A 22,937-nucleotide genomic window follows, 5' to 3' on the forward strand; every position below is an offset into this window, starting at 1 on the left:
TGTGTGTTAGTTACCACAGCTCAGGGAAAACATGTGGTAATTGTCTTTTGGGGGCTGGTTTATTTCGCTAAGCGTAATAGTTTCCAGCTGCATCCAGTTTGTTGGAAAAGGCAGGATTTAATTCTTTTTATGGACGAAAACTATTCCACAGTGTATATGTATACGTTTTACCAAAAATATTTTAATCATGCAACTTTTAAGTATTTTTCATTGTGTATCTGTTTTTCCCAGCATCACAATAATGAGTCAGATAGTCGTTGTTGTTCACCTTTAAACACTGATAAGAAAATCTTCACTCACACAGGTAAAATCCATTTCCAAATTTCCTAGGCAACTGGTGATTTTCTCCTGTTTGCACTGTGGCAGTCCAGCCTCTGCACTGTGACATCCCGGGACAGATCTGGATTCTTCTTGCTCTTTTCCGTTCTCCCAGTGTCATCCTTTTCACTGAGTCAGCACTTGCTGTGGGTTGTGCCTGTGCTCACTCCCACCCTGGGATCAGTGTCACTGTTTCTGTACAAAGTTTGTCCTTCACATTCTCCAGGAATCATGCTGCTTGCATCCTTAGGCACTAATTTTAAGCAGTGCCTTTTAGGAAGAACTACCATGGGCATGACTTAAGAGCATTTTAAGGTAAGTAATGACTACTAAATTGTTACTTATTAGTATATCCATTTTATTGAGAGGAAAAAAAGAGAGGAAAGGATTATGATATTTATGATGATCATACAACTAGTGAAGAGAGCTGAACATGGGAATATTGCTTAACATTGTTTCTGAGAAAGTCAGTGACAGTGGAATCTCTCAGTCTGCTTTGTCTCTGAAGTTTATAGCATGCTCTCCTTATTGCAATGCTAACACTGAAAAAATGTGAGTTTTGGGCTTTGTCCGCCCTGGGCAGATCCTAGATACTCAGCATCCAGCCTCTCTTCCTTATCACCAGTGTTGAAGCAGTGTCTATTTCTGCTAGTTAAATAAAACAAGAATAGTTTCTGAGCCTCTATATTTGTCTAGTTATTCTAAAACTGTCTTTTCTTTTTTTCTTTAAAAATTTTTATTAATATACAAGCGAACCAATTTAATGTATTCCATACAACTCCAAGGTGACCACACTTCCCTCACTCCCTGGTTCCTCCCTTGCAATCCACTTAACTCCCTCCCATCTCTTTGTCAGTTTTTGCAGACACATTTTTCTTTTTCTTAGACGATTTCTTTTTCTTCTTTCTGTATCTGGTGGGGGAATGGAGGCGCAATGGGCAAGACCATGCCCAGCCTCCCATCCACCTCAGTACTTGACATCATTTCAGAGTCCATATTGTGGAGCATATTCTGAGGGTTCTGCTCAAGTGGTTTCAATAGTTATAAGATGTTGTTGATAACAGCACTCCAAGGATGAGGAGAGCCTTCCAAGGTCAATTGGCTAATACAGCCCACCTCAGAGTCTGCATTAACCCAGAAATTTGCTGTCAAGCTTCACTGAGGTAGTTGTTCACTTTGTTCTGGCCTCCTTCCTCTGGAAACCAATGGGTGCTGAGGGCTAGTCCAGTACTGCCCAGCACACTCACCAGGGGGAGCTGCAGCCCAGTCAGAGAGGCTGCTAATAATCCCCACTGGACTGGCCCATGGCTTTGGTTCCTGTGCCAGCCAGCATATGCAATCGTCCTTCCTGTTTTGAGAGAAGCTACCATCTTCATCTGCCTTTGATCTTTATTGGTGTTTCTCTATCCAGGCTGCTCCGCTTCCACAAGTTACTCACTCTGTCCTCATTAAGACCCATGGTCTAAGTCAATTTCTCTCTATCTTCATTGACTCTGCTTATTTTTTTTCTGAGAATGAACAGTAATTTAACATATTCTCTTTTTCTTATTGTCTTATGTATTTACTCTGTTGTGAGAAAAGTTCCATCAACAAGAATTTAAGTTAGTTTTGTTCACTGTGTGATACTGAACACTTAGAACAAGGTCCAGTACATAGTAGGAATGCATAACATAACATATTTGTTGAATTAATGACAGCCATAATTTTACTGGAATGTCGAGACCACTCTTTGTCCTTACTGACCTCTCCTCATCAGCTTTATATCAGATCTTGTCTGTGCTTTCCTCAGATTTTAATATTCCTATGGTGCTACCATTAGCATTTGTCTTCAGCAACTACTAGACATCATTTCATGACCCTGTAGCCTACTGAATGGCTTTGCTGTGTTACAGGTTACAAGGACAATTGAATTCACCATGGAAGCCCCTATCTGTCTAGTGGAAAATTGCGAGGAGCAGCTGACGGTGAATCCAAAAGCATTAGAAATTCTTCACAAGATATCTCAACCTGTGGTGGCAGTGGCAATTGTGGGATTGTATCGCACAGGAAAATCTTACCTCCTGAATCGCCTGGCAGGAAGGAATCATGGTGAGTGTGGGTCTGGGACAGGCATCATTTGCTTGGTACCAATGATGACACAAGCTGATGCCCTTTGCTTAACGTCATCTTAAAGAAGAGCCTGATTTCTCCAGAAAACTCTTGTAACTTTCACCTCCAAATTTACAACCTAAACCTCATGTGTCCACAGGCTCCCATTCTTTAGCCCATTAGTAAAGATTCTCCTAACTCTTTCAAGAGATCAATTCCACCAGTCTTCCTTTGTGTTTCACTTTTATAGTTTATAATTTGAAGGTCATAGAGACACACACAGGGAGAGATATACAGACACAGAGATCTTCCATGTACTGGTTCATTCCTAAGTGCCTTTAACAGCTGGCATGGGAACAGAACAAGGGCAGGATCCTGAACCCCATCCAGAAGCCTCAGACATCTAAGCACTTGTGTTTCCACTTGCTCCCAGCTGGTTGTGTGCTAGTAAGAAACTGATCAGAAGCACAAGTGGGACTCAAACACAAACCCTCTGCTATGGGGTGCACGTATCCTGAATACCAGCTGAACCACTATTTCAACTACTTATTATTCTTGATCTAATCTACTCACATTTGCTTAGAGATGAGATCTAATAATTAATTCTTTCTTATTCTTCCATCAGTTTTGCATATAGTACATGGGCAGTTCAAGTAGTACATGTCTTTTAAAAAACTTGAAGTGAAAAACAAAATAAAACAAACAAAAAGAGTGCAAGTTCTGAACCACATCCTATGACTTCTACATTGACATTACAATTATTAGTTTATATACAGCTGGGTTCTGTACACCTTAAAATGGCTATAGATTACTATTCAGCTGTCTCATGTCTATTTTAATTTTAGTATTTAGCAGTTCATAGCGTTGAAGCATGATTTTGCAGAACCTGGCTGTTTTTTGGGTAGTCTAACTCCATAACTGTAACAAGACATATGTCTCCTCATGAAACTGTTGAACATATCTGGACAATAAGATGCTGGACTCTATGCTTTGTAGATGCTTGCAAGGAAAAAAATCTCAACTGAATTTGACCTGTGGTAATGCAACAAGATGGTAGAATCCAACATGGGGGAGGGAGTGGGTTTTGGGGAGGGGAGGGGGGAATCCCAGTGCCTGTAAAACTGTGTCGCATGATGCAATGTAATCAATATAAAAAAAAACCAAACTTGAAGTGAATAGTCAGAAGCATGTACCGAGAATTACATGTGTATCTAATACTTAAGTTGTACTAGAATGTATTTTATTTTGCCTCAGGTTATAATAAAATGCATCTCTTTCTCTTTGTCTGATCACCTTTTCCAACATGTACACTATAACACTTGGAGAAGACTGAATAACACACATGTACATCAAGTTAATACATATAAAGAGGGCCTGGTGCAATAGCTCCAATGGCTCATCCTCCACATCCAAGTGCCCAGATCCCATATGGGCACTGGTTTGTGTTCTGACTGCTCAATGTCCCATACCTAGCTTCCTGCTTGTGACCTGGGAAGGCAGTTGAGGATGGCCCAAATCCTTGGTTCCATGTACTCATGTGGGAGACCCAGAAGAAACTCCTGGCTCCTGGTTCCTGGCTTTAAATTGATGGATCCCCAGCTATTGAGACCAAGGTGGGAGTTAGCAGGCAGGTGTAAGACCTTTCTCTCCATAAATCAGCCTTTTAGAAATAAATAAAGAAATCTTTAAAAACTAAATAAATATAAAGAGAATGTTTGCATAATAAATCCATAGGATGTCACCAACATGCAAATTTCCAATCATAATAACTAATCTCTCAATATAGCTTATCAATATTTTGGATTTCCAAACATACTTCTTCCACTATGTATGTGTACTAACAACGGCTCACTGAGGCCTTTTTGGAAACTTAGTTCACATGGAATTATATTGTGGTGACTGTTGTAGTATGTTTTCTCATATGAATTTTCCACTTGCACTTTGTGAAATCTTCCTTTTTTCCCCCATCAATGGTCTCTTTTGACTTTTACAGACTTTGGTGACAATGCGCAAATCATCCTACTTGGTCTTTCTGTATGCAAAATCATGCCACCATTTCCCCTACTCCCCATGGTTGACTTGCTTTCTGGCTTAACACTATTGTCGGTTGTCCTTCTGTCTAGTAAACTCCAAAGGTTCCTTGGTCACCATGTTTTTGTCTCTTGCTCTCCCTCCATCCCATTCTCCTTCCTTCAACTTTCTTATTCTTCATTTCCTTCTTTACTTTTTCTTGCTTTTGTTTCCAATCTTCCTTTGGATCCTAAGTACCACACTTTAATTTTGTGTTAGAGATAGTTTTGATCATCAGTCAGGGAATATAGTTTGTCATCCTTGAATCACATCAATTTTTAGGAGATTCTTTGAAGGAAGACAGGGTTGGGAACTCTGACAGGTATCAGAAAGAAATTCTCAACAATGTTGGAGTAGTTCCATCAAGGTAGTCTTTAAAAGGAACGAGGCCGATTCTCTATGCAAGTAAAAATGAGTTTCTGGTCCCAAAATGCTTTAAGCATTGAACTGTGACTTCACCACTGTGCCTTGTGTTAGAAAAAAAAAAAGAGAGAGAGAGAAACTTGCTTCCAAATCAGGCTCCAAGGAGAGCTATATAGCCATTTTTATCTCTGTGTGTGTGTGATTCACTGGGTCTGTTTGCATGCGTGTGCGTGTATCTGTGATTTAGTGAAGTCACTTAAAAAGGTTTGTAGAACATGGAACTAAAAGGTGAGTTTATTTTTCTGCATTTTTTTCCAAATTCATGAATATGAGAGATCTTCGAAACAGTCATAGAAATTGTGTATTATGAAAAAAAATACAAAAAGCTTTAAAATTTCATTTGTGCCAACTTATCATTTAATACTGTTTTTCTGTTAATACTGAGTTTATGAGGTATCACCTCCATTCACATCTTGTGCTTTTTTTAAGTGGGAGCACAGAGTGTTGCATTTATTTTCTACTAGTCAGTTAACAGTCAGATATCATGACAAGGTAGAAATGACCAGAGCATCTCTGGCTTTCTGTCCTCACAGGGCGTGGAATTGGAATGACCTGAACCAAGATGACCACACACTTTTAGATACGTAGTCACATCAATTTCCCTTAATAAATGACAGGTGGTCCAAATCCTGGATTGTTAGATAGAAAATGCCATCCACTGGCTCCTCGGCATGTTTTTCAAATCATCTCCTTGTGGGTTTGAGCCTTTGGAAGGACAGTCAGCTTAGTCTCACAGCTCTTTTCTGTATTTCTTCACTTATATCTTCCTCTTGAAGGAAGGAGCATGGAATTTACCATTAGCCAAAGAAGAGAAAGGAGAAGAGTAAAATGAGAAGGGAGAGAGGGGGTTGATGCAAAAGCTAATCATCATTTGAAGTTCTGGCAGGACACATATAAACCACTCAAAAGATAATCGAAGAGAGTTGAATGGAGGGTATACTTATAAGGGCATAGGTAAAGAGAAGCAGTAAAAGTGACAAAGCACTCAAAGAAAGGCATCAAATGGGACAGCTGGATATTACCATCCTATGCCACAAAGACAAGCAAGGAGTAGTTGGTGGGATAAGGTGAAACTCATTGGATGTAGCTGTATGAAAGGAGCTGTGATGTGACACAGAATAAGCCATTGGGACACTGAGGCCCAACAAGTTGGAAGCTGAGGGATCATGCATTTGCCATCATTCTCCTGTGAGGCTTCCATCTGATAGAGCTCAATAAGAAGTCAGATTATCCAATAGCTCTTTAGTGTCAGAAAAATAATATAGATTACTGGATATATTCGTTCTATCATGTGACATAGTTTGAGAAAATCATATGCATATTTTATGTCTAGGACGAAGTTTCCTTTCCAGAATAGAAGCAATCCCTTTTCTGACTAGCACTTAAATTCCTACAGGTTTAGTGAATGTAACCATTGGCCATCTTGGTCAATCTGCTCTCAGGTTTTATTTCTCCTCTTCTTTTCAGGCTTCCCTCTGGGCTCCACGGTGCAATCTCAAACCAAGGGCATTTGGATGTGGTGTGTGCCCCACCCCTCCAAGCCAAATCACACTTTGGTCCTTCTGGATACTGAAGGCCTGGGTGATGTGGAAAAGGTGAGACCCAGAATGTTCTCTATTACTGACTGCAATCATACATTTTTAATTCGCCACATCACTTTGCCACTCTGACACATTTTCATGGACTGCAAATTCAATAATAGGCAACGAGATTCCATGCTTTCCTCACAAGCTTCCTGAGTAATCCCTTACTTCAATGTATGATGGAGAGAGATTCTTTTTTTTTTTTAGGTTGGAGTAAATAATTTAGTTAACAGATATTAATGCACAAGTCAGTTTAGAATTCCCCACTAGGTACTTCAGGTATAGCAACGTACAAGATGGATAGAGCCTGGCTACAGAGAAGTATGGAAGGTATCCTGCACAGATTGACAAAAAAGTGAAAAGAATAGGAGAAAAATCAGACATTGAGTTTGGGATTTTTGAGAAAGTTCTCTTCTGTTGGATCAATGGGTTTTACTAAATTGTCTGGCGATGGTGTGGACGGAGACAGAGACTATGAAAATTGGGTCTCTGTGAAGAAAAATAGTAGCAACCTTTGGAAAAATTTATGTTTGTTATAACATTTATTTCTTTATTTTAGAAATAAGAGTTACAGAGTGAGGGATACACACATACAGGCACACAGTCAGATCTTCTATCCATTGATTTACTCTCCAGATGACTGCAATAGCCTGGGTTAAGTCAGGTCAAAGACAGTAGCCTGGAGCTTCTTCTAGATCTCCTGGGTGGGTGGCAGGAACCCAAAAATTATGCTATCCTCCACTAATATTCCTAGGCCATTAGCAGGGAGCTGTATTAGAAATGAGAAATCTGGATATGAACTGGAGCCTAAAGACAATGTGAGGGTAGCAAGAGGTGTATTCCATTATGTTGGCCCCTTACCATCAAGTTTTTTGACCAAGTCTCTGATGAATCCTGCAGTGACCTCTTCGAAAACATAACCTAGTGGCCTGGCACATTGGCCCAGTGGCTAAATCATTGCTTTGTAAGTGCCAGGTTCCCATATTGGATGCTACACTTCCTTCCCATCCAGCTCCCTGTTTGTGGCCTGGGAAAACAGTAGAAGACAACCCAAAACCTTGGAACCTTGCGCGCATGTGGGAGACTTGGCAGAAATTCCTGTCTCCTTTCTTCAGATTGGCTTAGCACTGGCCATGGCAGTAACTTGGGGAGTGAACCTGCAGATGGAATATCTTTCTCTCTTTCTCTCTTTCTCTTCTTCTTTCTGTAAACTTGCCTTTCTAATAAAAAAATAAATCTTTAAAAAAAGAAAACATGAAATATGCACAAAACAAATAATCAGGTAGTTAAAATTATTTATGCTTTATAGATTGAGTGAAATGATTTTGTGCTTATCTATGAGTCCAAGTGTAAATTGAAAGGAAAGGCATCAACAAGGATCAATTTATATTGGAATTCCCTTATCATAGGATGGGAGGGAAACACAAACTTGGAAAGTGTGAGTTTAAAAATTCAGTTTTAAGGTGACTGATTATTATTTAAGATAATCATTATGGACATTATATTTTTGCAAAATTGTAATTTTTGTGAACCACCTATTGATTTAATTGCTGTTGATGAACCAAAGTAAACTAAATATAAAGTGAAGACTTAACTTTTGATTTGTGCTGTGATAGGAAACGCCTTTCACTTCTTTTGTGAATTGCATTTCAGTGTCCATATGCACTGCTTCCATTAAGTGGAATAGCATGGCAATTCTGTTATAGGATTATGCACTAATGATTCTAACTTGGCCTTTATTGGTTCTTTGATTGAGCCCTTCATCTCCACAGATCTGTTTTCTATCTGATATGTACGACTCAGTTGTTTTCCACTTGGTATGTTCATATTCCAGTGACACAGAATCCCTTCTCGTTCTGAATTCAGAATCTTTGTTCACATATGTAGGCCTCCCTCTCTTCAAGACTTTTTTGGTACAATTTGGATTGCACTCATGGTGAAGATGATCATTTTGGTAACATTTATATGTTGACCTGCTTGCTGCTCTGAAAAGCTACCTCAAGAAGAGGGTAGAGATTGCCAAATGGAACTTTATATATACAAAACAAATGCAAAGTCTGGCCCAGTGAAGTGTTGAGGAAATTTTCTGAATAGGATTTGTATCCTTACTATAGTTATAATTTTTCTTTCTTTTAAAAATTATCTTTATATTTAGCAGTTTATAGTATTCAAGATAGAGATTTTTACAGAACATTATGCATTTTAGGATAATCAACACAGACTTATAACTCTAGAAAGCCAAATATTAACAATTGAAGCATAGAACAGTCTCAGGCAGGTGTGCAGAGAAATCGCCAATAACTTAGCAAGTGAGGAATAACTGAACTCTGCATCCTACCTAGTGGGTTCTAGGAAAAGCAAATCGGGAGCCTGACCAGTAAGGTACAGGTTGAGCATATAAGTTATATGCTAGCTGACTTTTTCCTATCTGTTCAAAGCTTTCTATATTAGTATCTCTGTGTCAATCTGAACTAATTTTGGGGCTCCTGAGTGACCCTGATGGTCAGTGCGAAAGGGATGGGGAGCCAAAGCTGGAATTAAGTAAGGACAAGAGAAAGCTCCTCTCCTGAGTCCAGAAGGAAATTTATAATTCTTCTATCTCTGCGGACCACCAGAGGCCCCTGGCTGTTGTTGCTGTGTCACTAGACCCTATGAGATAGGTTCTGGGCTGCTTCAATTCCATGTGGAAGATCTGGTAAGAAATGGCAGACCTCAGAGTTCTCGGCCTACAAGGCTATTCAAATTCCCTGTGATCTCCTTGGCAGTCAGGATATGGTCCTTGGTGCCCATACTCACAATCCTTGATGAAGTATCCACTGCTTCTGTGGGGAAAGCACGTGGGAGGTTTCCAGGGTTCTCTGGGACTAGTGTACAGACCTCCTCTTTTCCTCCTGTTCCAGTCTGGGGTCCTCTCCTGCTCTGTGTATATGACCTCCTGTTAAGAGACAGTCAGGATCACTCAAGGATCCCACTGTATGTCTCTATAGTTTTTGCTAATGTCTACTGCAGTTTCGAATCTGTTATCTATAAGTCACCTGTTACAATATTGATAGATTATAGTATAGTTATTATTTAAGGAAAAGTCACAATATTGGTAGACTTATAAGTTGAGTTGTATGTTAAACTCTTTACTAAGTATTTTATGACAGAACACCATGGATTTTTTTTTGTGAGCAAACTGATGCCCCAAATGTGTTTAGTATACAGTTAAAAAAAACACATTTTATCTTTCTTGTTATATTACAACTGTTATTTATCTTATTATTCAACTAAAAAAACCATTATAAGAGTGAATAAACAGCCAAATGGATGAATGAGGACTGAATGAAGCATAGATGTCTAAGTCTCTGGCTCTGTTGTGCAATCTAGGGAGACCCTAAGAATGACTCGTGGATCTTTGCCCTGGCTGTGCTTCTGAGCAGCACCTTGGTCTACAATAGCACGGGCACCATCAACCACCAGGCCCTGGAGCAGCTACAGTATCCTTCCAGGAAAGCAGCCACCAAGTGTCACTGAGTTTGGGAAAATGGCAGCTGAGGTTGTTTCTTCTTTATGTGACTCAGTCCCAAGATGAATAAGAGACAGTTTTCCAAGTTGAGTGAGAGTAGATTCGGGGTTAAAGGGGAAACCTGCCTAATCTGTTTCTGAGTGTAGCCTGGAATTTTGGTGTAGGGTGTTTTTCCTTAATGAAGATCCTAGTTATGTGACTGAACTCACTCAGTTAATCAGGGCACGATCTTCGCCCATATCTGATGAAGTAGAAGACTCCACAGATTTTGTGAGTTTCTTTCCAGATTTTGTCTGGACTGTGCGGGATTTCACCCTGGAGCTGAAGTTAAATGGAAGGCCCATCACAGAAGATGAGTACCTAGAGAATGCCTTGAAGCTGATTCCAGGTAGGAGAGTGTGGTCTGGTTATGGCTAATTGAGTTTTTACAAGGTGGGACCCAAAAGACTCTCCTGCAGTGTTTGAAATAAATGTTTATTTGATACTGAACTGAGCCTATGGTATTGGTGACCACTGATTGATGGATGGCCATGATTTTAGCAATATTATTGAAAACTTTCAGAAAACGAGACTTAAACTGTGAGGAAATTAATTCTCTTTTTCTCTTAAAATGTGTTACTAAAGATAGAGCAAATTTCATGAATTAGTTGGAGAGGACATTTAAGGCTCAGGTTTTTTTTTTTTTTAAGGTTTATTTATTTTTGTTGGAAACTCAGATTCACAGAAAGGAGAGAAAGAGAGAAAGATCTTCCATCCATTGGTTCACTCCCGGAGTGGCTGCAATAGCCAGAGCTGACCATTCCTTAGCCAGGAGCTAGGAGCCTCCCCTGAGTCTCCCACACAAGTGTAGGATGCTAAGGCTTTGGGCTGTCTGCTACTGCTTCCCCAGGCCACAAACAGGGAGCTGGATGGGAAGTGGAGCCACTGGGATTGAAATTTGTGCTCATATGGGATTCTGGTGCATGCAAGGCAAGGACTTTAGCCACTAGGCTACCATCCCAGACGCTGGAGCTCAATGCTGTATCAAACAATTTTAGGCCTATTGGTACTGTGAATAAAAAGTGAGAACTACAATCTATGCTGTCACTTGTAAGACTCGTATATCTATGTTACTTGATAAATTTGAACATTCCTCCTACTCAGGAGTAAAATAGCTTACTTAGGAAGCTAGTAAATATAAAATCACTAGGAGATCAAATAGCCTAATTTAAAAAAATAAATATCGTTTATTATGTTTTGCATTCCTCAACTGTTGCATTCTTTTTTAAAAACTATTTATTTATTTTTTTATTATAAAGTCAGATATACAGAGAGGAGGAGAGACAGAGGAAGATCTTCCATCCAATGATTCACTCCCTAGTGAGCACAATGGCCGGTGTTGCGCCGATCCGAAGCAGGGAACCAGGAACCTCTTCCAGGTCTCCCACGCAGGTGCAGGGTCCCAAAGCTTTGGGCTATCCTTGACTGCCTTCCCAGGCCACAAGCAGGGAGCTGGGTTGGAAAGTGGAGCAGTGGGGATTAGAACCAGCACCCACATGGGATCCCGGTGTGTTCACGGTGAGGACTTCAGCAGCTAGGCTACGCTGCTGGGCCCAACTGTTGCATTCTTTCTAGAAGCATACTTACATCTTCAATATTGCAGGGTGTAAGTGGTGGAAAACACTGCTATGTGCCTCCAGTAATATGGTTAAGTTTTTCATTTTGTCATTTTTCATAACATCACCTTCTTCACCCTGCAGCCTTTGGCACTATGTTATCACTTCAATATTATGAATTTATCGTGAAGATTATATTTAGAAGAGTAATAATGGACCTTGAGGGACTACCACATTTTAGTTTATTCTTTTATTCATACTTATTTATTTTGACTAAAATATGTGCCTCAAAATCCCTTTTCAAGATACTGTCCAATTATATTTACATTATTTTACTTTAAAGTTTACTACTAAAATTATTGTAAATATAATGGTATGTATATTTTTTAGCTATAATTTTGAAATATTTATTCTTTAGTGACTTGAAGTCATTGGTTCTCATGTTATTGTTCCAGAAGCATCTCATCTTTATTTCTACATTTCCTTAAAATTCATGTTTCAGTTCTGACACAGGACTCCAACATCACAGATGCATTCTTAAAAATTTTTGTAATATTTTAGTTTGAAATATTCTAAAATGGTCACTCTAGGGTCAGTTTTATGACAGAGTAAAGCAGCTTCTTGCCCAATCAACATCCAATATAGGCACCTGTTTGTGTCCTGGCTATTCCAATTCCAGTCATGCTACCTTCTAATGGCTTGAGGAAAGCATCAAAAGATGACCTAATCTGTTGGGCTCCTGTCACTCACAGTGAATATAGAGATGGAGCTTTTGGTTCCTGGCTTTGCCAGACCTAGTCCTACGTTTTCAAAACGATAGTTACTCTACCCAGGACAACGAAGATCAGTTTCTTCACCTGCCTCCTATTCCTCTCAACAGTATCATTTTCAGCTTTGTGTAAAACTGGAAAGGAAAATTTATCGGTCCAGGAGCTAGAGTGATACAAAGACTGCTTCAAATGTCCTCAGCCCCTTTGTAGGCCGTCTCTTCACTTAGTGTCCTTTTGCAATTCTACAGGAAAGAACCCTAGAATTGAAAATTCCAACTTGCCTAGAACATGTATCAGATATTTCTTTCCAAAACGTAAGTGCTTTGTCTTTGACCGGCCCACAAGTGATAAAAATCTACTAGCACATATTGAAGAAGTGCCAGAAGACCAACTGGAATCAAATTTTAAAAAGCAGTCAATTCAATTCTGCAACTATATCTTCACATGTGGGAAGACCAAGACCCTGAGACATGGAATCATTGTCACTGGACACAGTGAGTTGCTTTTGTGTCAAAGCATGTTTCTTGCTGTGTGTGATAAAGATGATTCTTCTGTGGGTATCTCAATCATTATGTTTGCATCTATATCAGAGTATAAAGGAGGAGGTAATCTCCTTCTACACTAAAAGTGATGTTTCTTGGTTAAATTTTCCCTCCATGTGTATTTACTGAGGCCTCATCAATCTCATGAAGTAAATCAACAAATGATGCACACGAAAGATGTTAGAGAGAAATCTGCCTGTGAGAGAGGTCCTATATGGTAAGGTATTATCCAGGAGGAAACACAAAATATTGTAGAAATTAGTACCAGTCAGAATATAAAGGATAATCTGTGGATCCAATGCAAGATTAGCAGGAGTTTATGAGAAAAAGTTAAAGGTAATCTCACCAATTGTGCCAGCTTAATAGCATGGCCACCATGTTTGTATCAGCTGATGCTTGATTGAATATGCTGAGGGACAAGCTGCAAATTCCTGAGGATTTTTTCAAATCAAGGAATTAGCACTTTATTTGGAATGAGGGTTTGAAAACTATGCAGTTTCCTTTCCTAGTCTAATAACTTGTTTCTTTGAAAAGAAAAATATTATTCTAGAAAGCCATAAATTATATTCTGTATAATAAATAAATTACTTCTGCAATGTTTTGAATTTGAGAACCATAATAGAAAGGGTAACTAGAAATATCACGCATGTTATCATATAGGGGAGGATTGACAGAGCAGGATTGAAAAAGAGATAGAAGGAAAATAAAGAGTGGGAGAATGAAGGAAAGGGACAGGAGGAGAAGGAGTAAGAGCAGGAGGTAGAAAGAAAGCTGGAAGGTAAATGGAATTTTTGTTATTTTAAAATGCTGGTTCTTAAATCCTGTGAAAACAGAGTGAGAACTATCTACTTCTTACACTCATGTGTTATTCAGGACTGGGCTGTCTGGTAGAGATGTACGTGAATGCCATCAACAGTGGAGCAGTGCCTTGCCTGGAGAACGCAGTGACAACTCTGGCTGAACGTGAGAACACTGCAGCTGTGGAGAAGGCAGCCGCCCACTACATGGCACAAATGGTTGAGCGAGTGATGTTCCCCACAGACACACTCCAGGAGCTGCTGGACGTGCACACAGCCTGTGAGAAGGAAGCCATTAAAGTATTCATGGAGCACTCCTTCAAGGATGAGAACCAGAACTTTCAGAAGAATCTTGCGGTACATACCTCAGCACTTATCCTTCCAGATTCCTCTTTACTGCAATGATGCCTAAGGTCACTGTTTTGCTCCCATGATCATCTCCCTAACATGGTAACATAGACTAGGATTCTTGAGAAAGAGTAAGAGCTCTGGGAATTAAATCTCACACATTTTCTAAAAGTTGGACAATTTATTTTCTGGTGCTGCAAAAATAAATTATCATAGACTTAGCCCTCAAAAAAGTACACATTAAAAGGTAAAGGAAGGAGAGAAGGAAGGAAGGCAGGAAGGAAGGAAGAAAGGGAAAACAGAGAAGAAAAGAAAGAAGAAAGAAAGGAAGGAAAAAAGAAAAAAAGAGTATCTATTACTGTCACACAGTTTTGCAGGGCAGGTGTCCATACCATGTTACCTAGGGTTTTTGTTTAATGCAGGCAGACTGATGGAAGGTGTCAGTTGGAGTTGGACCTCAAAAGAAGGAAACATCTCTCAATTTGTATTAAGAAAACTCAGGTGGATTGTATCTTTCAAGTATGAGCAAAATTGTTCCTGTATATTTAAAAGTGTGAGCCACCACAAAAAGTGTTCATAAAGAGTTCTAAAATTGATTCAATGTACACTTAACCAACTAGTAAGGTTTGGTTTTCAGATATTCATATATATTCATATATCTGTCCATCTCCATTCAAAGGCTCTGAGGAAATTTGAATTTGAGCCAGAGTTCAACTTTCTGGTGTTTATTCTTGGTGACTGTCATTTGTGTGTTAAAGCACCTCACAGCTCAGGTCTATTGGCTCTTGTTTTACAATATTGATCCTGTCCCCTGGATCATCAAGAGACTTTACAAAGGTGAAGCAGGAATGATCAGAAGCAACAATGAAGCATGTCTCCTGATTGCTGGTCCATTTCAGGTCTTAGTCACCCATGGGCCACCCTAATGCTTCTCCTCTGTGTGCCACAGGTGACACTTCCCTGCTAATGGTTTCTTTCTAATGCATATTCCCATGTTTCCCTGGCAGGAAGCCATAGAAAAGATGAAGGAAGATTTCTTGCTGCAGAATGAAGATGCTTCTGTCAAATATAGCCAAGCTGAGCTTAAGCGGCTTTCAAAGTCCTTGATGGAAAATATTTCAGGAGGAACATTCTCTGTTCCTGGAGGGCACAATCTCTACTTAGAAGCAAGGAAAAAGGTTGAACAGGAGTTTGCGCTGGTGCCCAGGAAAGGAGTGAAGGTGAGGAATGGGGTGCAAGGGACTAGAGGAAAGGGATCTTTGATGCTGCTTTTGAAAATGAGGACCACAGACTCATCGTGGAGAGCAGGCAGAGCAATGGCTGTGGTTTGGGAGTGCTTTGTCCCCCTGGTCGTTGATGTGTTGGATTTGTGATACGTGATGAGATCATTTGGAGATGGTGCCTAACAGGAGGTTCTTAGGTCCCTGAGGGCTGCTTTTAGAAGTTAATTAATGTAGACGTTCTTATGGAACCCTGTGTGAGTTCTGGTAGTTTAGGTGTTATAAAAATTGGACAGACCCCTGAGTCGTTCTCTGCCTTCCTCTCTGGTAATCTGATCGCTCCATTCTACATGCTGTGTAGTGATGCTGTCCTCACTGAGAGTCTGAGCCATCTTAACCAGAGCCATGTGCATAAAGGGGGTGTGCTCTTAAACCTCCAGACTAAATTAAATAAACCTCTTATAAAGTAACCTATTTGTGAGATTTTGCTAGAATAGTGGAAAGCAGACTGGTGTAGCAATATCTGCACACTTTATGGGTTTCTATTATGCATAATTTAAACCATTTCCGTGCTTTTTTCCAAAGAGGATCAGGATTTATGAATTGTGAAACAAAAGGGCAGATTTTTTTTGCTAAATATAGAAAATATTTCTCAATACAGTCATGATGTTACCTGGGGTGGAAAATTCTTTGTACTCTGTATATGGTTACCATGCTGGTATGCACTGGCAGTAACAATACTGATGCTGATGACCTTTGCAGCTAACATTCACTGCACATTCACTCGTTGTACCAGGTAAGGTTTGGATCATTTTATGAAATTATCAATGTATTTCTCAGAAAAGTATGAATTTGGTATTAACATCGCCCCTCTTATGTAGATAGGGAACGCAAAGCATAGAGAAGCTGTTAAGTTTCCCTAAGATAATGCTTAGCAGGTGGTGGAGAGGATGAGGCAGTTTCATACATGTGACCAGTAGAATCACACTTTTATTGTTTTATGGGAGCTTCATATTGTGCCCGTAATGGTGATACCAGTTTATACTCCAACAACAAGTAGCAAGGGTTCCCTTCTATGCATGTTTTTGCCAACAGTTTTTACTGTTTGAATCATAGCAGCTATTTGTTTTTATTTATTTTTTCTTATTTGAAAATCAGAGAGAGGAAGAGACTGAAAGCATTCTCCCATCTCCTGGTTCGCTCTTCAAATGTCCTCAAAGCCAACGAGGATTGTTGCAAAGTTGGGGAACCGTTATCCAGATCTCCCGTCTGGGTGACAGGGACCCAAGTACTTGGTCATCATCCTCTGCTTTCCCAGGCATGCCATCAATCAATTTTGGTAAAAAGCATAATATCTGAACTTGAACCAACATTGTGATATGGGGTTACAGAATCGAACAACTGGCAATTTAACCTGCTGCATCCCAATGTTGATCCCAAATAATACCCATTCTAACACATGTTGCCTGAGATCTCATTATGATTTGTTTCTCAGATGATTGTGGCATCTGCCATAATCCATGTACTGGTTAATCATTTGAATTTATTCTGTTGAGAAATGGTTTTAAAAGTACTCTGCCCATTTTAAAGTCAGATCATTGGTTTCTTGATATTGATTTTGTGTGACTCTTATTCTTAGTATCAACCTCTTACGAGGTATATAGTCTGTTAGTATTGTCTGTTATTCTGTCCTTTGCATTCTGTTGATGGTTTCCTTTTTTAAAATTTTATTTTGATGATCTTTACATGGTTGATTAGGGCTCGAAGGATCAAGGGTTACAGGAAAATGGATAAGACCATTGTTTCCACATTCTCTTTTTTCCTTCCTGTATCTGGGGAAAGGAGAGAGACAAAGGGAGAAGCCCCACCCTCCCAACCATCCATCCCAGGGTCCCTGACATGAGGCGGTTCTGAGGGCACTGCTCAAGTGTTTTTGATAGTTTAACTGTTCTGAATTGCTGCCTATCTCATCATTCCAAGCACGACGAAATCATTTCATAATTCACTGGCTGACATAATCCACCTTAGTGTCTCCACTTGCTTAGATTTTCACTGCCAAAACTTTGCTGGGGTAGTTGATCAATTTGTTCTGTCCTCTGGTACCAGCTGTCCTATGCAGGCTCCAATGTACTACCATATTCTCCATGTGCACCTGGCTATGCTGTCCACTGCTCCATTTGAGCCACTGAGGTGGCTCAGCTTTGACATATGCACTCCAGGGTCAGACCATGGAACCTGCAATTCTCTTCATGTTTGGAGTTCTGATTCTGGCCATTTGATTGGGGGAATCCCCAAAGAAACATCATTTGAAATGATCCCAGACCAGATTCTTGTGTGTGCTTGCCAGCCAGCACAAGGTCCAGCACAGACTGTCACATGCTTTCTGTTTTGTGTCACTGTTAGTCCCTAATCATGTACTTGCATACTGTCATGTAGCTTTTGATTCTCTTACTATAAAATCCCCACAATTATTTCATTCAAGGCACTTCTTGCTTATGGCAAGAGGTTGGCCATTGAGTAGAAATTAAAATCATTTCACTTGCCTTGGAGTCTTGCTTGGATTCATTGAACCCCAACAGACTTATGCTTGCACCAGCACAGTCAACCCAGCCTGGCTTTTCCCTGGTCCAGCTCACATGAAAACAACAGGTGTTGTAGCTCTGCTGGGTCTGGTCTATCCCAACTCATACTCTCCAATTGGAGTAGTGATCCAGCCGGGGCACCCCATGTTGTTCCCAGTCGACTTTGTCCCCTCCCGGCTGGATCTCTTGTGTGCTGGTTGTGTGCTGCAGCTCAGACTGGCATGACTTGCCTCACCTCGGCTTTTGCCAGTGGGTGCTGTAGCCTGGCCCAGCCTGGTCCACCCCCCAATTCCAACTATGGTTGGTGGGGGCTACAGCCTAGCCCAGCCCGGCTGGCACCCAGTCCAAGGCCTCATGTGTACTGGCGTGTGTTGTGACTGAATCTGGCCTGTGCCCACACTTCATTCTGGTGCTCAGATTTGCCAGCGGGTGATGTAACCTGGCCCTGCCTGGTTCACCCCTGACCTGTGCCAAATGTGTGCTGATGGGTACCATTCCCTGGCCTGGTCTGGGCTCTTTCCCATTGTGGTTCTTGCATTCACCTTCAGGGACTGTGTCTTGACAGAGGGGTTTCCTAGTCTCCACCATCAGAACCTCTCCCATTTTTGTTTTATAAGATTTATTTATTTTCATTGGAAAGTCAGATTTACAGAGAGAAGGAGAGACAGAGAGAGAACTATACACTGGTTCACTGCCGCTTATGGCCCCAAATGGCCAGAGTTGAATTAAGCTAATCCACATCCAGGAGCCAGGAACCTCCTCCCAGTCTCGCACGTGGGTGCAGGGTCCCAGGGTTTTGGACAGTCTACTCTTTCCAAGGCCAGAGGCAGGGAGCAGGGCAGCTGGGGAAGTAGGGCAGCTGGGATTAGAACCAGCACAAGTATGGGATGCTGGCATGTGCAAAGTGAGGACTTTTAGCTGCTAGCCTACCATGCCAGGCCCAGATTGCTTCTTTAGCTAGGAAGAAACTCTGTAATTTGACATAATCCGTTTTTATTGTTTGTTTATTTGGTTTTCTGCTTATACTTTTAGTATCAAAACAAAAAAAAATCATTATTATTTGTTTTTTTGCATATGTTGTAGAATAAGGAGCCAATGTCATTCTTTTGTACACCCAGGTTTCCCAGCAGCATTTTCTGAAGATGGTATCCTTGTCTTTGTTTATCTTCCTGAACGAAGAATCAAAGTAGTTGATCATATAAACATGGACTTTTTCCTTATCTCTACTCTGTTAGATCAATCTATGATACTGTGTGTTTTATTTATTTATTTTTCATATCAGTATCCCAAACTACTTTGAATTAGTTACACACTTGAAATTCAGGTATTGTGAGGTAGCTATTTGAAAAGTGGATCAGTGAATGAAGATCTCTGTCTCTCTCTGTCTCTCTCTGTCTGTCTCTCTCTCCGTCTCTTTCCCCCCCTCTATAAATCTATGTTTCAAATAAAAATAAATAAATCTTTTAAAATACTAAGAACCTTACAATGCATCTATGTATATTTTAAATACACACCACCATTATTTGTCATTCAGAGCTTACTAAAACTAGGGAGAATAGCCTCAGAAAGTAGATTTAAAAATCTTCCTGCAGTGGGCCCGGCGGCATGGTCTAGTGGCTAAAGTCCTCGCCTTGAAGGACCTGGGATCCCATATGGGTGCCAGTTTTAATCCCAGCAGCTCCACTTCCCATCCAGCTCCCTGCATGTGGCCTGGGAAAGCAGTCGAAGATGGGCCAAAGCCTTGGGACCCTGCACCTGCATGGGATACCCGAAGAAGTTCCTGGATCCTGGCTTCAGATCGGCATAGCATTGGCCGTTGCACTCACTTGGGGAGTGAATCATCAGATGGAAGGTCTTCCCCTCCTTCTATCCTTCTCTCTGTATATCTGACTTTGTAATAAAAATAAATACATTTTAAAATAAAAAAATCTTCCTGCAAGGGGAAGTAAGAGTTACGTGCTGAAGTGTTCATGGATGCTGTCTTTTTGCTTTTAAAGATTTATTTTATTTTTTGTATTAGAAAGTCAGATATACAGAGAGGAGGAGAGACAGAGAGGAAGATCTTCCGTCGGATGATTCACTCCTCAAGTAGCTGCAACAGCCGGAGCTGTGCCGATCTGAAGCCAGGAGCCTGGAACCTCTTCCGGATCTCCCATGCGGTGCAGGATCACAAGGCCTTGTGCCATCCTAAACTGCTTTCCCAGGCCATGAGCAGGAAGCCGAATGGGAAGTGAGGCCACCAGGACATGCACCAGAGCCCATATCGGATCCCAGTGTGTGCAAGTGGAGTACTTTAGCCACTGGGGCTATCATGCGAGGCCCATATGGATTCTGTCTTAAGCTAAGGAAGGGTAGGAGAGAATCTATGTGAAAGAAGGACAATGTGCAAATCTTGCAAGTGCAGCGAATGTGTGTCTACAGAACTTCACAAAAATCTCCTTCCTGTGACCTGGGTGTGCAGAGGTAGTGGCAGGCAGCGTTGTTGGGAGAGGAGACTGCACAACCAGGAAGGAGGCTGCTCTAGAGAATTCCAGACCTCACCAAAGAGCTGGGGGTTTCTGCGGTGGACTAAGAAGGATGCAGAATTTACAGAGTTAAATTTGTATTCTTTTTAATTTTAATTTTTATTGACCAGTAATTTCAACCTCAAAAGACAGATATTTTCTGTCTAAAATATCTTTACTCTTTCTTGTTTCCTTAGGCAAAAGAGGTGCTTCAGAGTTTTATGCAGTCACTGGCAGCAACAGAGAAATCCATCCTGCAGGCAGACCAAGCACTCACTGATGGACAGAAGGCCTTAGCAGGTACAGGGGCAACAGGCACCTAGCAGGAGGGTGGGCAGTTTCCTGTGATGCCCTCTTGTGTGATGGACAGGAAGGTTTTGCTGGAACAAGAGGGGTTCTCTGACTGTGGGGCACACATTGCGCTACACCTGAAAACCACAAGGGCAATTGGGCTGCACATTCAGCCCATCAGTAGTTTTGTGTCACGTTCTGAAAAATGTTCTTGCTGTTTCAGGAGAAGGGCTTCCCCTTCTGCTTCCAGCATTGCTTTTCAAGCTGCTTGATTCTGAACTCAGAACTGATTTTCTTCTCTTGTTAATTGTGGAACAGCCGAGGAGGCCAAGAGGCAGGCAGCTGAGAAGGAACGGGAACTGCTAAGACATAAGGAGAAGGAGCAACAGCAAAAGATGGAGGCCCAAGAGAGAAGTTTCCGAGAAAACATTGCTCAGCTACAGGAGAAGATGGAGCGGGAAAAGCAAGAGATCTTGAGAGAGCAGGAAAAGATGCTGAAGCACAAGTTAGAGGTGAGTCTGGTGGTGTGTGGGCAGTGCCGAGGGACAATCCTCAGGATCCTTGGGGAGAGAAAGGACCAGGCTTGAATCAACGGTATGGTCACAGAGGGAACCTAACTAGTCTGGATCCTAGTGATGCACGGGCATCTACAAGATGTCATGAGGTGGTCTCACTAAGCCTCTGTTCACTGGGGGCCTTGGTCCAGTCTAGGTGGTGAAGATTTCCGTAGCAACTGTCAAAGAAACCTGAAGCAGATCTCTGGTCTGAAAGGCTCAAAGCTGATCTGGTGAAATGTGAAGCGCACTGAGTGCCCTGATTCTGCTCTATCTGTTTCTAGGTCCGCATGAGTTCTTTTATGTTGGACAAATTCCTCAGAATGTATTCTAACATGGTAGAACAATAGACATACATGCTGAACTTCTGACAATAAATATAAATGTTGACTTTACGAAATAGAGATTTTGAAGTGTTGGCTCTTTCCATTTTATAGGAGCAAAAAAGAATGCTTGCAGAAGAATCTAAGAAGAATGCTGACGTCTTAAAAGAACAGATACAACGACTAAATCAAGAGATTGAAAAAACAAAGAATCAAAGTTCAGGGTTGTCAGGGTTCTTAAATACATTGGGCAACATATTCTCCCTGATACCTACTTTACCCACTATGCTACTTGGTATGGGGTTGAAAAATCTTGGTTCGAAAAATTAATGCCTGGAAATGAAAATAAGCTTTTTTTTCTTTCATTAGCATAAAAATGTTACTCACCTTATTTTAAATTTTGAAAATTTTCAATTAGCATTTAGCAGGTTCAGTGTGGTTTGTAGTCACAGTTGTAAACAGAATGTCATTGTTTTCTGTACATTTTTAAAAATCCTTACATATGCATGAATTTCACATTTTTCCTGCTTTTAAAAAAATTTTTATTGTTATAATTTCCCAGGATGCAAATTTTTAAGTATAAGGATTCCCTTTTCCTCTCTATGTCTTCCCTCCTACTATTTCTTTCTATATTCGTACGATGGTATAGTCTTTTACATTCTACTGTAAGTGCATCATGGCATTGCTCATTTTAAAGATGTTGCAGTAACTTTATTCAAGTGTGTTTAAAAATGAAATGCAACTATTAAAGAATATCAGGTTCTGGCATCTTCCAAAGTGATTAACCTTCTGTGTTTTTTGATTAATTATTATGAAGAAATGAGAAACGGAAAAATAATAAAATTATTTATAAAAACAATTCCAGTGAAGGAAAAGCACATGACAAGATGAAGAACAGTTGTACCGTTTGCATTATAAATGTAGGGAGATGATTTAAACTGCACTGATTCCTTGATAGAAAAAAGCAGTGAGACTAGAACAATGGCCATAATTGTTTTAAGTAGATGAAGCAGAAAGTGAAAACTCTGAACTTTACTGATAATAAAAGACACGCAAAGTCAAATTGTGTGGTGTGTCTTTCACTTCTAAGAAGGGCAAGAAAAAATATCCTTGATGGCACACTGAACAAGGGAGGGTTTTGGAAAATTGAGTCTCGTGTTTCCTAATGCGAGCGCCAACTCTCCTAATTATAATTAAAAAGTAAGATGCATGTACTTTTGATACACCGAATACACTCTTGAGAATTTTCCTTATGGATCAATGTTTCAAGTTGAAATGGCATATGGAATAGTTTAGTGGTAGTAGTGCTTAGAAAAGCCAGCACACACATATGACATGTTTTTGACAGGATTGTGCTGTCTGTTGGGCAATAAAAAGATAAATCCTGTACATACATTCAAACGAATACTCTACAGTCATTT

General features: G+C 40.5%; 1 protein-coding gene across 2 annotated transcripts; it reads left to right on the forward strand.

Annotated features, from left to right (window-relative positions):
• Nucleotides 1-2,214: 2,214 nt before the first annotated feature.
• Nucleotides 2,215-22,575, forward strand: LOC121168578 (guanylate-binding protein 4-like). Of its 2 annotated transcripts, XM_040998836.1 has the most exons (10): nucleotides 2,215-2,406; nucleotides 6,367-6,494; nucleotides 9,852-9,961; nucleotides 10,182-10,378; nucleotides 12,604-12,849; nucleotides 13,771-14,051; nucleotides 15,050-15,262; nucleotides 20,546-20,648; nucleotides 20,958-21,151; nucleotides 21,631-22,575. In XM_040998836.1, exons 1-10 carry the CDS (start codon nucleotides 2,235-2,237, stop codon nucleotides 21,844-21,846), a joined length of 1,860 nt encoding a protein of 619 aa, XP_040854770.1. In that variant the 5' UTR covers nucleotides 2,215-2,234; the 3' UTR covers nucleotides 21,847-22,575. The 2 variants fall into 2 exon arrangements, with proteins under 2 accessions (XP_040854770.1, XP_040854771.1); XM_040998837.1 differs by lacking the exon at nucleotides 12,604-12,849.
• Nucleotides 22,576-22,937: the final 362 nt, after the last annotated feature.

The sequence above is a fragment of the Ochotona curzoniae genome, unplaced genomic scaffold, assembly GCF_017591425.1.
Source record: "Ochotona curzoniae isolate NIBS_2020 unplaced genomic scaffold, NIBS_Ocur_1.0 scaffold_1037, whole genome shotgun sequence".
Classification (NCBI taxonomy): domain Eukaryota; kingdom Metazoa; phylum Chordata; class Mammalia; order Lagomorpha; family Ochotonidae; genus Ochotona; species Ochotona curzoniae.